The sequence below is a fragment of the Nothobranchius furzeri genome, chromosome 17 (genome assembly GCF_043380555.1).
Source record: "Nothobranchius furzeri strain GRZ-AD chromosome 17, NfurGRZ-RIMD1, whole genome shotgun sequence".
In the NCBI taxonomy this organism is placed as follows: domain Eukaryota; kingdom Metazoa; phylum Chordata; class Actinopteri; order Cyprinodontiformes; family Nothobranchiidae; genus Nothobranchius; species Nothobranchius furzeri.
The window spans coordinates 51,790,757-51,804,328 of NC_091757.1; the positions used below are offsets into that span (position 1 = coordinate 51,790,757).

Genomic DNA, 13,572 nt, shown 5'->3' on the forward strand with positions numbered 1-13,572 from the left:
ATTATCACAAATCAAGTCATTAACTAACAAAGTCTTAGAAAAACGGATCTAATGTTCAACAACCCACATTTAATTTTTCTAGTTTTCTGCTCAGTTGAATTTGATCTAATATTTATGAGATTTCCATGATTTGCTTTATTAAGCCTGATATTTAATCCGTGTGATTTTGGCCGTGGGCAGGACATTGTCTCTATAATAATTTCTGCTAGAAAAATTTCAACTCAGGCTTTTCCTAAAACCGTTCAGCCTTGCATAGAAGTGCCTACCACCTGGAGCAGCAACAGATCTAGCCCCTCAGGAGAATACCGTAGCTTCTCGGCTTATAGCTGCCTCAGTGGCATGCTCAACTCCAGCTTGTGACAGCCCTGAAAGGCTCATTGTGGAAGGTACTGAAATTGTTGAGAATAAAACTGCTGAAATCGTATTGTAAGAGGTATTTCAAGCAGAAAACATATTTTTATCAACCGTTGAACTATAATAAGTAAATGAAGAAAAATGTCATATGTCTCCTTAAAAACATATAATTTCTGCAAGTCCTTATACTGTTTCATATCTATAGCTTGGGTCTGTTTGCACAGGTGAGTTTGATCCCTGGTTTGACTCTGTATGTCAGATCTGCATTTGCTCCAACACACCTGGTTTGAATCAATAGGCGACTATCATGTTTTTGCAGAACTTGCAGACAAACTCGACCGCCTAATCGTGTTTTTTGGAGCAGTAAAACATCAAAAACCTGCAGGATTGGACATCAGTGATCCACAACACTGATAAGGGTATAAAATGTTTAGTTTGTTGATAAGTGTTGACTTCAATTAGTTTTTCAAGCATAGATTTGTACCATTGTAAATACACTTTGGTGCAAATGAAAGCTGAAGTTAAATTAGAAAGTTTTTAATGGCAATTTTTGTTGTAATGAGGATCTGACGGTGGGGGCAAAGTGATCAATAATCTGGATTTTACGCGTTTGGGAGTTTCTGCAGGGTGGAGGTCTGAGCTGATGGGTCCTTTTAGCATTCGCGTCTCTCGGGTGCGCAGTGTTGCCAGCCTCAGAGCCACGTCAGGCCTCTAGCAACTGCTCGTCTTCCTCTCTGCCTCTCCAAGGTTAGAGATAGGCCCGCCCGACTGGCTGGAAGCACTCAGAGGAAACGGCGCACGGCGGGAGCCGGACACCGGGAATTATTTCCTTCATTCAAGATTTCCCCCCACACAGCAGCTCAAGGTGTAGGCTGCGATTTTTTCTTTTTCCTTTTCCTCTTTCGCCTCTGCATGCGGCTTTGCAGCTAAGAGAAGATCGCTGTTGCTCCGGTACTTGATGGAAACGCGCAATCATAAAACATGGTTGCATTTGGAGAATATCCGTGAATGTGGTCTTACATCGGTGCGTCACAAAAGACAACTCAGCGAGCTGGACTCCTGGTTGGGTGCGAAGACTTTACTGTGCACCTTAGTGCTGCTGGAGTGAAGGTGACTCGAGCCCCGTCGCAGCCAAAGCAATGCGGAGAGGAGCCACAGGCGTTCATCCCGTACTTTCCCTGCGCCCTCAGGCTCGTCTGGGCACTCTCCCGCAATAACGGGAAGCAACCGGGAGCAATAACAAACGAGGTTTAAGCCCAGCCCTGAACGGCGAACTGTGACGTGGTGAGACCGGAGGAGTGGTGGAGTTTCTTTTTTGGGGGGTGGGGGGGAAACCGGACAAAAATCGTTCTGTCTTAGGGCTGTTTTAATAGTAGATGTGTATGCATGAGTTCTGCATCGAATGGGCGAAAAAACCGCCCCAGATCCGCCGGGAACATCTTCCAGATCGGAAAGCCTCCGCACCGAGACCCACAGAGGAGGGAGAGCACCGAAAGTACCCGCAAAGCCCAGCGCGCCGTGGTCGACTGCAGAATGGTAGGTCTGCGGCACGCCAAAGCCCCGCATGGTGCCTCTGATGAGAAACGTGAGCTACTGCTCAGCATGTCTTTGTTGTAGGATCATCTAACACCCCGTGCATGCGGCACTCACAGGCAGCAGAGGAAAACTGTACCTTGGTCTGACTGCCTAAAAATAGCTGTTTGCATGTCTCCGGCGCGTGAAGCCAAACATGCATATGGGCTGTGTGATCTGCATTTAGAGAGTCAGAAGGTGCAGGCTGTTCGAGCAGATTTCCACACGATCATTGATGATGATGGTTCGTAATAATGACACAGACGTCCCCGTGTTTTGACACAGACTGACAGGATGGATGTCGCCTTATTTTTATTTTTTTTACTTGTTCATTCATCAGTTCTTGTCGTGGAGCCTCGCTGGTCGTTTTCAGGACTGCAGCGGGATGCAGGAGTTGCACACAACGATCAAAAACACTTTCACCCCTGAGTTCAGGCTCTCTGGGTCGAGCAAACGATTAAATTGGATTATTAATCAGACATGCACGCTGTTTTTTTTTCAGGGTGTTTTAATGGCGGTGCTTCACTTTACCAAATAAGTCACGTTTTTACTGCATGCCTGCAAAAATGCTCATTCTGGTGTATGCGCCTGCACGTCAGCTCTTGTATCAATGATTAACTTTAACATTAACCACCTCATAAAGAATGGTGTGCTGCATCAGTACAGGAGGTCACATTCAAGCAAAAGTTCACATTTATGTGGCGCGGACTTTTAACATTTCTTGTGTGATTGGATTTTCCCCCTCTATGTGACACAGATCGTGCAAGAATTCAACACACTTGTGGCTCTCTACCGTGAGCTGGTCATCTCCATCGGTGAAATCACTGTTGACTGTCCCTCCCTGCGGACCGAAATGCTCAAGACCCGAACTAAAGGCTGCGAAATGGCGCGAGCGGCTCACCAGAGTCTCTCCTTGATTTCAGGGTGAGTTGGCACAGACGCTGTCCGTGGTCCTGAAAACTGTTGCACAGCAGCGCCATCACGCAGCGCACCGAGCGGGGCGCTCTGTAATTCTGCAGCACCTCAATGTGGAACCTACTTTTTCCTCAATACTCATTTTTATTTTATCTGCACATTGTTTTTAAAATAACGTTTCTGCAAAGAGAACAGCTGCTCACCTTTACCAGAGTTTGGATTGGGGGTAGAAAACTAACAAAAACACGGGCACAACTTAAAAAAATAGGTTTTCCCGTTTTCCTCTGCCAGGAAGCAATCACAACAACATGCTGTAACTGATCACTTCCATTTAGCTGCCTAATGCAGAGCGGAGTGGAAGTGGGATGCCTCCCAGGATGAATATCCAACACATTAGTATTATAATGCGAAGCAGACGCTTTCCCCCACTTTTAATATATTAAAAGGGTCTCTCTGTGTGCATTCGTTGGCCAATATTTTGTTGTATATTTAAATACCAGTTTAGAGACAATAACACGTCTGTCTTGTAGAATTTCACCCTTTTCATGGTCTATCTTTCTACCACAAATGTTTTTTAATACTAGTACTGGCTTACCACAACACACCTCCCAGAGCAAAGACTGACCAAGTATATGATAAAATATTACTGCTGACACTATTGATGTCATTTTTGTGAGCCATTCCTTCAACAAAAGACACTTTGTTGATGAATCCCTGCCTCCCCCTATGTGATTCCCATCGGTGCTAACTCGGAAATCACAGGTTCAAGCTCGCTGCAGATTCAGGTCGACGTGCATGGGGAGGAGCAGGGTGTGGATGATGCAAAGCAGGCCCCATCCAGCTGTTTGTAGCAGCTTATCTCAGTTAGGCACAGTAGAAGGAAAGAAGCAGCTGAAAAGGGAAATTCATGCATGACGCCAATAGGTGTTTTCAAGAGAGAATAACAATCGAATATGGTCAAAACGCTCCAAAAGTGGATTTTGCATGATACATGGCTTTTAGGTTGTTGGCAGTTTTGTCTAACAGCAGTGGTAAAGGCATGAAAAGTTTTGAGGCTGTCTGTCTTGTCATCTGCTGCTGGCGGTCAGAGGGACCAGTGGCACCATGCTTGGCAGCTTCTCTTTTGTCATTGTGTACCCCGGGGCAGCAGTGGCTACATTGTAGCTCATCACCACCAGCGTGGGAATGTGTGTGTGTGTGTGTGTGTGTGTGTGTGTGTGTGTGTGTGTGTATGGGTGAATGACTAGTTACGTTGTAAATTGCCTTGGGGGGTTGTGGCACCCTAGGAGGTGCTATATCAAACATTAACAGGCCATTTAACATTTACCATTTGGCCCACAGCATCCTCTCTCCAGTGGTGCCAGTGGAAGAAGAGTGAACAAGCCCTTGGATTAGCCCTCAGCTGCACTAACAAGGCAGCTGACTCGAGCTTACTTAATAAACACAAAATAAATGTCATGACCGTAAACATTTAACTCCTCATAGTCTAAGCTGTAAACAATCAGTCTCTTATTTTAACTCAGAAGTACATGACTTTGAATTTTTATCTTCATAAAGTATTTCAAATTTATTTACAATTGAACACGTGTTTATCTCCTCATTCAAATTGTTCCATGCTTCGCTCCCATAGTCTGATGCACATTTGGTTTAAGGTGGTATGTATAACTGTACTCCTGAAGTCATACTTCTTTCTAGTACTTCTACGTCACTGAGTCGCAAAACAAAAGGAACTGGCAATGATCTATCTCATGACTTAAATGTAACTAATACATACTTATTATTATTATTATTTAATTTACCAAATCCTAAAATTTCATAATATTAGCATGCTCTCTAAAATTCACTTGGAAAGCTCGTTAGACTCTGATGCACTGAGACATTTTAAAGACGTATTAATTCTGTTTTCTGTATCATATAAAGAATTTACATCCATCATTGTTTGCTGCAAGCAAATCAAAAGATGTGATGCATGATTTGTCAGAAAACATTATAACCACACACTGCTATACCAGTCAAGTTTTTAAAAATAAACCTTCCAAATCCACAATCGAGCCAAATGTGCACAAGTAAGGCATCTCTTTTTATTCAAAATGCAGTTGTACCCAAAACCGTAAACTTTGAGTGTCCCAAATTTGAACTTCCGGGTTTTTTTCCTTCTGAATAGAGATGACACAGCAACTTTTTAAGGGAACATTCCACAGATAGCAAGAAAAACATATTTCCTATTAATTAAACCAGGGCAAATTCCAAACCAACTGCTATTAAAGCCATTTCAAAGCTCTTAATGAAGAGATGCAAATGTAGTCAAAGAGCAAAGTTCATTCCACTCCAACAAATCAAAGCCCAGTTTTCTTTGTAGCTTCTCTGGAGCAGGCATGCTCCTGTGTGGCTTTGAAGAAAGCTGATAGAAGCGGTGACAGCTGTGCTTCAGCAACAGGGCTGCAGAAGGCAGCTCTGTTACTAAACAAGGCAAGCACGGAGGAGAAGCCTGCAGCTGGAAGAATCAACAGGATGATCTGTGTGAGAAATATGTGCACAAGGTGCACGTTTCACACGTTGAATCTGTTGTTTTCCTCTGTGATTTCATCTGAAGGCATTTCATGTCCTCTTGAGCAGACGATGTGTTTAATTGTGATGCAAGAAAGTGTCTCATAAGCTGATGATCCGTTTGATTTCAATTAAAGGTATATTATGCAACTTTTTCATATTTTAAATTATTTTCTTGAGCCAATATGTGTTTAAATAACCCTTTACAGGGTTAATGAAATGTCACTCAGACTCCCACCGCCCTCTGTGTCCTGAAAACCGCACTTGCAACTTCAGAGTAGCGGGCTGGTCCCTGCTGGGAATCAGTAAAAGTGGAGCTTACATTGCTAGCACTGCAGTCTGCTTCCAGCATGTTTCCTGTAAGTTTTAGATCATGAACACAGCTGATATACAGGTCCTTCTGAAAAAATGAGCATTTTGTGATAAAGTTCATTATTGTCTGTAATGTACTGATACACATTAGGCTTTCATATATATTAAATTCATTACACACAACTGAAGTAGTTCAAGCCTTTTATTGTTTCTAATATTGATGATGTTGGCATACAGCTCATGAAAACCCAAAATTCCTATCTAAAATAATTAGCATATTTCATCTGACCAATAAAAGAAAAGTGTTTTCAATACCAAAAAAGTCAACCTTCAAATAATTATGTTCAGTTATGCACTCAATCCTTGGTCGGGAATCCTTTTGCAGAAATGACTGCTTCAATGCGGCGTGGCATGGAGGAAATCAGCCTGTGGCCCTGCTGAGGTGTTATGGAGGCCCAGGATGCTTCGATAGCAGCCTTAAGCTCACCCAGAGTGTTGGGTCTTGTGTCTCTCAACTTTCTCTTCACAATATCCCACAGATTCTCTGGGGGGTTCAGGTCAGGAGAGTTGGCAGGCCAATTGAGCACAGTAATACCATGGTCAGTAAACCATTTACCAGTGGTTTTGGCACTGTGAGCAGGTGCCAGGTCGTGCTGAAAAATGAAATCTTCATCTCCATAAAGCTTTTCAGCAGATGGAAGCATGAAGTGCTCCAAAATCTCCTGATAGCTAGCTGCATTGACCCTGCCCTTGATAAAACACAGTGGACCAACACCAGCAGCTGAAATGGCACCTCAGACCATCACTGACTGTGGGTACTTGACACTGGACTTCAGGTATTTTGGCATTTCCCTCTGCCCAGCCTTCCTCCAGACTCTGGCACCTTGATTTCCGAATGACGTGCAAAATTTGCTTTCATCTGAAAAAAAGTACTTTGGACCACTGAGCAACAGTCCAGTGCTGCTTCTCTGTAGTCCAGGTCAGGCGCTTCTGTCGCTGTTTCTGGTTCAAAAGTGGCTTGACCTGGGGAATGCGGCACCTGTAGCCCATTTCCTGCACACGCCTGTACACGGTGGCTCTGGATGTTTCTACTCCAGACTCAGTCCACTGCTTCCGCAGGTCCCCCAAGGCCTGGAATCGGTCCTTCTCCACAATCTTCCTCAGGGTCAGGTCACCTCTTCTCGTAGTGCAGCGTTCTTTGCCACACTTTTTCCTTCCCACAGACTTCCCACTGATACAGCACTCTGGGAACAGCCTATTCGTTCGGAAATTTCTTTCTGTTTCTTATCCTCTTGCTTGAGGGTGTCAATGATGGCCTTCTGGACAGCAGTCAGGTCTGCAGTCTTACCCATGATTGCAGTTTTGAGTATTGAACCAGGCTGGGAGTTTTTAAAAGCTTCAGGAATCTTTTGCAGGTGTTTAGAGTTAATTAGTTGATTCAGATGATTAGGTTAATAGCTCGTTTAGAGAACCTTTTCATGATATGCTAATTTTTTAGATAGGAAATTTGGGTTTTCATGAGCTGTATGCCAAAATCATCAGTATTAGAAACAATGAAAGGCTTTAACTACTTCAGCTGTGTGTAATGAATCTAATATATATGAAAGTCTAATGTTTATCAGTACATTACAGAAGATAATGAACTTTATCACAATATTCAAATTTTTTGAGAAGGACCTACACACACACACACACATATATATATATATATATATATATATATATATATATATATATATATATATAAAATGACAATAAAATCCCATAATAACTCATTTAGAAATGCCCAACTGTAAAAAAATTGGCTGGACATTTTTATAATTATTTTTTTCCCATTTAGTCAATTAAATTATCAAATTAAAAATAGTTAATGAAAAAGAAATAGTTGATTAATTCAGTTAATTATTTAAAACGTTATTAAACAGAAGTCTGCTCTGTTGGAGGTTGAACCAAAACTACAGTAAGAGATGTTTGTCAGTAGGACCTAAGTCATGTTTGTAGTAAATGCTTAACTTTTTTATCTGTAGAGATTTCTTGTGGTATGGTAACTGCAAATGCAGTTTCTTCTTTTGTGTACACACATCAAATTTGTGCGGGAAATGGCTAATACACAATTTGGATAACTATTAGGAAAGTTTTACAGGTGATCTGCTCTTCTTGGTCTTCAGGCATGTTAACATAGACATTAGGGAGGGAATTTAACTCATTAATTTAATTAATAATTAGAACAAAATTACATGTTAACAAAATATATGGGCCATTCCCATCTGTACCGGGTCGGCCCGGGCCGGGTAGCGTAGGTTGTTTACATATCTGGGTGGCCTGGTATTTTTCCGGGCCAACCAAGGCTCATTCTCAGCCCTCTTCTCGAGGGGGTCTGCTTCAGGCCGACCAGGGCCAACACACCCACTGCTGACAGCAAATTCACACCTTCCATTAGAGCAAGCCTCTGATTGGTGGGTGGAATCAGCCCACATGGGCTTAAGACAAGGATGTGTGGAATCAACCGGGCCAGGCTGGGGCCGACTGGGGCTACCCGGCCCGGGCCGACCCGGTACAGATGGGAATGGCCCATAACACATCAGCCCCAATTAAGGACCAAAAAAGTTTAGAATCACAGTTTATGCCCTATATATTAGTAAATATCACTGAGCTGTACTTCTAAAAAAAAAAAAAACTTGCAGAGCCTGAGCTACAAGACCATATAAACCTTTTGTACGTACTCCAAACAACTAAAACTACAAAAAATGAATCATGACAAACTGCTCTCCATTTTGAACAGTAAGAAAAAATATCCACTTTTTTACTGTTTCATTGTGTAGGTGATAGAAAGCACGCAGGTAGTATCCATAGAAACTTTATTACAACAGGAAGGAAGAACATACAACATTCACGCAGCATTCATCTGGGCAGAACTTCCCCTGAACACACACACTCTCTCTCTCTCTCTCTCTCTCTCTCTCTCTCTCTCTCTCTCTCTCTCTCTCTCTCTCTCTCTCTCTCTCTCTCTCTCTCTCTCTCTCTCTCTCTCTCTCTCTCTCTCTCTCTCTCTCTCTCTCTCTCTCTCTCTCTCTCTCTCTCTCTCTCTCTCTCTCTCTCTCTCTCTCTCTCTCTCTCTCTCTCTCTCTCTCTCTCTCTCTCTCTCTCTCTCTCTCTCTCTCTCTCTCTCTCTCTCTCTCTCTCTCTCTCTCTCTCTCTCTCTCTCTCTCTCTCTCTCTCTCTCTCTCTCTCTCTCTCTCTCTCTCTCTTATATATATGTGTGTATATATACATATATATGTATATATATAAATATATATAAGCAATGCTCTGCTGCCACCTAGTGTTCAGTTCAGTACACAACATTTACAATGTTCCATGTTCATTTACACTTCATCAGTAACACAAGTACTAAAATTTACACATCCCAACAAATCCTACAAAGGTTACCTTTATAATGAGACCAAAGTAATCAAATAGGTGGTTACAGAAATATAAGTGTGGGAATGTCATCTCTGCCTCACTAAAATCATTTTTTATATTTAAAAAAGCACATTACTTGGGGTCAAATTGTCTTGAACGATTAAAATGCGATTAATCAAGGTTAATTAATTATAAAGACTTTGATCAACTAGATAAAAGTCACATCCCTAATAGAAATACAACATTTTAATGCAATGCAGTTCATCAAACTTTGCATTAGTATGGTCTTTTTTTTTCCAGGCCTGAAGATGGAGAAATCCACCCTGAGATCTGCAGGCTCTTCATCCAGCTGCAGTGCTGTCTGGAAATGTACATCACAGAAATGCTGAAATCTGTCTGCTTGCTGGGATCCCAGCAGCTCCACAGAAAAGGTCCAAACACAGAGATGCCTGATGGGTAGTTTACAGATAGCATGCAATGTTTCACTCAATTCAATTACTGCAGAGTGACGCAAGCAGTCCTGTCTGAAGATGATCATCTTATTTAGACAGATGTGCACAATTATAACCATTTACAGCTCTCTGCTGCTGTCTCTCTTCACATTGTCTGTAAAACTTTGCACTTCATAATCTCCTAATAATCAAATTGTCTCTTTTTTGAATGTTTCCTTTACTCATTCTGAACATTTTTCTCTGTGTTCTTTAGGCAACGATTCATGTGGGCCTCCAGGTATCGACAGCAAAACCGAAGACTCAGACATCCCGATCCTGGAGGACACCTCTTCGTCACCCACTGATTGTCCTCAGCTCTGCTGGTTGGTGGCCACTGACATAGAAAATATTGAAAAGTAGGTAGAAATGAATTGCATGTGGGGAAATAAACAGTTTGAGCATATTAAAATTGTAATAATTTGATTCTGAAAATGACAATTTTCTATTATAAGGAGCTGTAGTGTTATCTGCATGTGTGTTTTTGTATCTAAGAATATACTTACTGGTGCTACAGATACACAGCTGCTAACTATTTTTTCCAGGGATATGAGAGATATGAAGAACCTTCTCAGTAAACTCAGGGAGACAATGCCTTTACCGCTGAAGAACCAAGGTGAGAACAACGATGCAAAAACACTTGTGAGAGATATGGACTCCTCATTCGGTGTTTTTTAATTGCACCTGAAGCATGAATGTTGAATCTGATAAATTTTCGGAATCCAGTTATGAAATTACTGGATTATTAATCCAATCTTCATAAAATATCAGAAGCAGGAATTTGAACTCTTGTAATTCCATACATTTTTTAAATTAATTTGAGGCAGTAAGTATTAATAACAGAATTCGTGTAATAGGAATGAAGGTGATAGCAATGTATGAAAATGTTAATCTTCCCATATTATTTAAAAATTTTTATCATTTTGTTAGTTTTTTTTTTTGTTTCAGGTAAGTCAATTTCACTCTCTAAGACTAAACATGACTAAAATGTCCTCTTCCAAAGATGAGGGGCCACCAGGGACATTATTCTGAATTACTTCTCATACACACACGTCAAAACCTCATTTACACACGTATGCATAAATAACGTTTGCATTTTTGTATGTGTGTGTTTGAGTAATATAGAATAAGTAAGTTAGAGCAATGTCCCTCGTGGCCCCTCATAATAACCTGCGAACATGGTCGAAAATTAATTAATTAATTATTTCAGTAATTAAACTTAAAAGGTGAAACTAATATGTGAGATAGACTCATTCCATGCAAAGGCAGATATTTCAAGCCTTTAGTTTTCATAATTGGGATGATTATGGATTACAGCTTATGAAAACCCCACATTCAAAATCTCAGACATGTAGAATATTGTCAAAAGGTTCCATTCTAATCAGCTAATGAATCCAAAACATCTGCAAAGGGTTCCTGAGCCTTTAGATGGTCTCTCAGTCCAAGATGGATTACTGACAGTTATAGACTTTTGCACCCTATTGTAATTTTTCAACATTTACAAGCATTTACAGGCTGCATGGTGGCGCAGTGGTTAGCACTGTTGCCTCGCAGCACGAAGGTTGCAGGTTCGAAACTCGGCGCGGCTGCGGCCATTCTGCATGGAGTTGTGTGTTCTCCCCATGCATGCTTGGGTTTCCTCCGGGTACTCCGGTTTCCCCCACAGATCACAACATGCCCTATAGGTTATAAATTGTAAATTGCTTTGGATAAAAGCGTCTGCCAAATGAATAAACATAAACATTTACTCTAAAGGTCTTTTGAAGAAAATGATTTCATAATGTTGCTTGTGCTACAAAAACCCTACTCAATCAGCTGCTCATTCTTGTTTTGGATATTTAAAGGGATTTTGCACCCTATATGACATTTAGTCTGTTGCCATATTCTCCAGAGTTAGATAAGTGGGAAAAAGCATTTTGTAACCAGCTCAGGTGTTCTCCTGATCTGGCAGTGTTCTGTTAGCTTTAGCTTAGCATAAACAATGCAAGTGAACAGTAACAGCTAGCATTTTGTGTCAAATAGTCCTGAAAATGACTCAATAATGGCCCTAATTAATTTTGGTTACCTAAATAATCCCACTGACTGCCAAAGAAAATAATTAGTAACATGAAGGGATTACAGGAGCTGATTTAGAGTTGGGACTACATTACAACAAAGCACCGCTGTTCGCTGCAGCTGCAAGGCACAAAGACGTGGTGTAAAGCCCCCATAAGTCGCCGTTTACCATCATTAGGGTGAAACATCATTAGGGTGAAATGTTAGCCTGGCAATCCAGACTACATAAATGTATTATTTAGTCTGGCAACGCTCCATTGACGGCTCTCGGTTGTGGGGCGGGTTCTACCGTTGTCTTTCAAATGATCTCCGCACGCTGCTGGACAATGAATGTGACATACTCACCGCAACAGCTATCGGTAAATGAGGCGGTCCGCAGTTGAAGAAGGGGAAAACGCGTCATTTTTTCTAAACATAAACACTTAAATACATCTATCTGCTCCTGATTCTAATGAAGCCCAAGTTCTAATCGTCCAAAACTGATATAAAGCCTTTTCAAACGAGCTGTCGCCATCTTGTTTCACTCTGTTGCATCATCCCACCCACCAGGCATATAGAGTGCCCTGATTGGCCCACAAAGCGGATAAAGCTCTGTGATTTGTTCACTAAGCAGATAGGGCACTATGATTGGCCTACCATTATGGACCAATCACAGCTCTTTATGTGTTTGAAACCCCTCTAGAGAGCTGTGATTGGCAGGCCAGAATGCTGTTGGGGCTGCAGAGGTTCCAGTGGAGCGTTGCTAGACCAAACTTTGCAAAGCAAGAATTTGGTCTAGTTCACTAGGCTAGTGAAATGTTGCGAATGTTATACAGTTAACGTAGAAGTGATAATGTTTGCCAGACGCCGCACCTCTGAGCCTTGTCTTTGCAGCGTTGCTTTGTCAGAACATAGTCCCAAGTCTAAATTCTGGCTGTTACCATTCACTTGCATTGTTTATGCTAAGCTAAAGCTAACAGAATCCTACCAGTTTAAGAGAATGGCTGGGCTGGTTACAAAATCCTTTTTGCCCCACTGATCTAACTCCGAGGAATGTGGTAATTTCACTTAGGAGTGGAATGTCCCTTTAAATACACTTTTTAAAAAGTGACACAAGTACAAAAACTAATTTTCTTCCAAAAACACAAACAATAAACTTCTGTTTGACTTTAATTTAAGTGCATAAGTTTATCAGATATATTTTTAAGTGTGACTAAATAAAAAATAAGCACCAATTATTAAGATTACACGCTGTTTTAAAGCTCTGTGACTTATCAGGTGGTTGACTTGTTGTTGTCCCTGTTTTTTTCTTTCACCAGACGACAGCAGTTTGCTGAACCTGACTCCCTACCCACTTGTCCGACAGAGGAAACGGCGATTCTTTGGACTCTGTTGCCTGGTAACCAGCTAAAGGCCCCACCTCCACATGTAGGAGGTGGAAACAAAGACACCATTACCCACCGTCTGTCACCAGTTGTGTCTCCCACCAATCTATTACTGCCACTTTCAAATGTATTTGCTCTTTTCTTCAAAGGCTGATCATTTTATAATTTTATTTTGTAATACAAAGAGGAATTGTAACTGCAATGTACTTAAAACAAGACTCGTGGACAAATATTTTAAACTATTTGGCAGAAGTTTTTTTTCCCCCCTTTTTGGGTAAATTAAGGGAGAATTCTGCTCGTCCAACGTGGAAAAAGTACGAGAGATGATCTGAAACGTCAGTGTTGAAATAATCTGACAATCCTGTGTGAATGATTCATGTTTGAAAAAGGGAATATAAATGTTTGTTTTGTCAGAAATAATATAACTTATTAAGAGATGCCATGTGACTGTGTAATGGATGAAACACGCAAGGAGAAGGGCAAAACTTTTGTCACAAATGAGGCAACTGGGGGAAAAAATAACGTTTGTCGTGTATTGCAGTCTCTAGTTTCTGTTTCTTGCC

At 41.3% G+C, this 13,572-nt stretch overlaps 1 protein-coding gene across 1 annotated transcript; it reads left to right on the plus strand.

Moving 5' to 3' along the window:
• The first annotated feature begins 780 nt into the window (after positions 1 to 780).
• Positions 781 to 13,312, plus strand: rgs7bpa (regulator of G protein signaling 7 binding protein a). The gene is made up of 6 exons (XM_015972863.3): positions 781 to 1,890; positions 2,684 to 2,850; positions 9,403 to 9,533; positions 9,808 to 9,949; positions 10,136 to 10,206; positions 12,944 to 13,312. The coding sequence occupies exons 1-6, from the start codon at positions 1,741 to 1,743 to the stop codon at positions 13,033 to 13,035; spliced, it is 753 nt and encodes a 250-aa protein (XP_015828349.3). The 5' UTR covers positions 781 to 1,740; the 3' UTR covers positions 13,036 to 13,312.
• Positions 13,313 to 13,572: the final 260 nt, after the last annotated feature.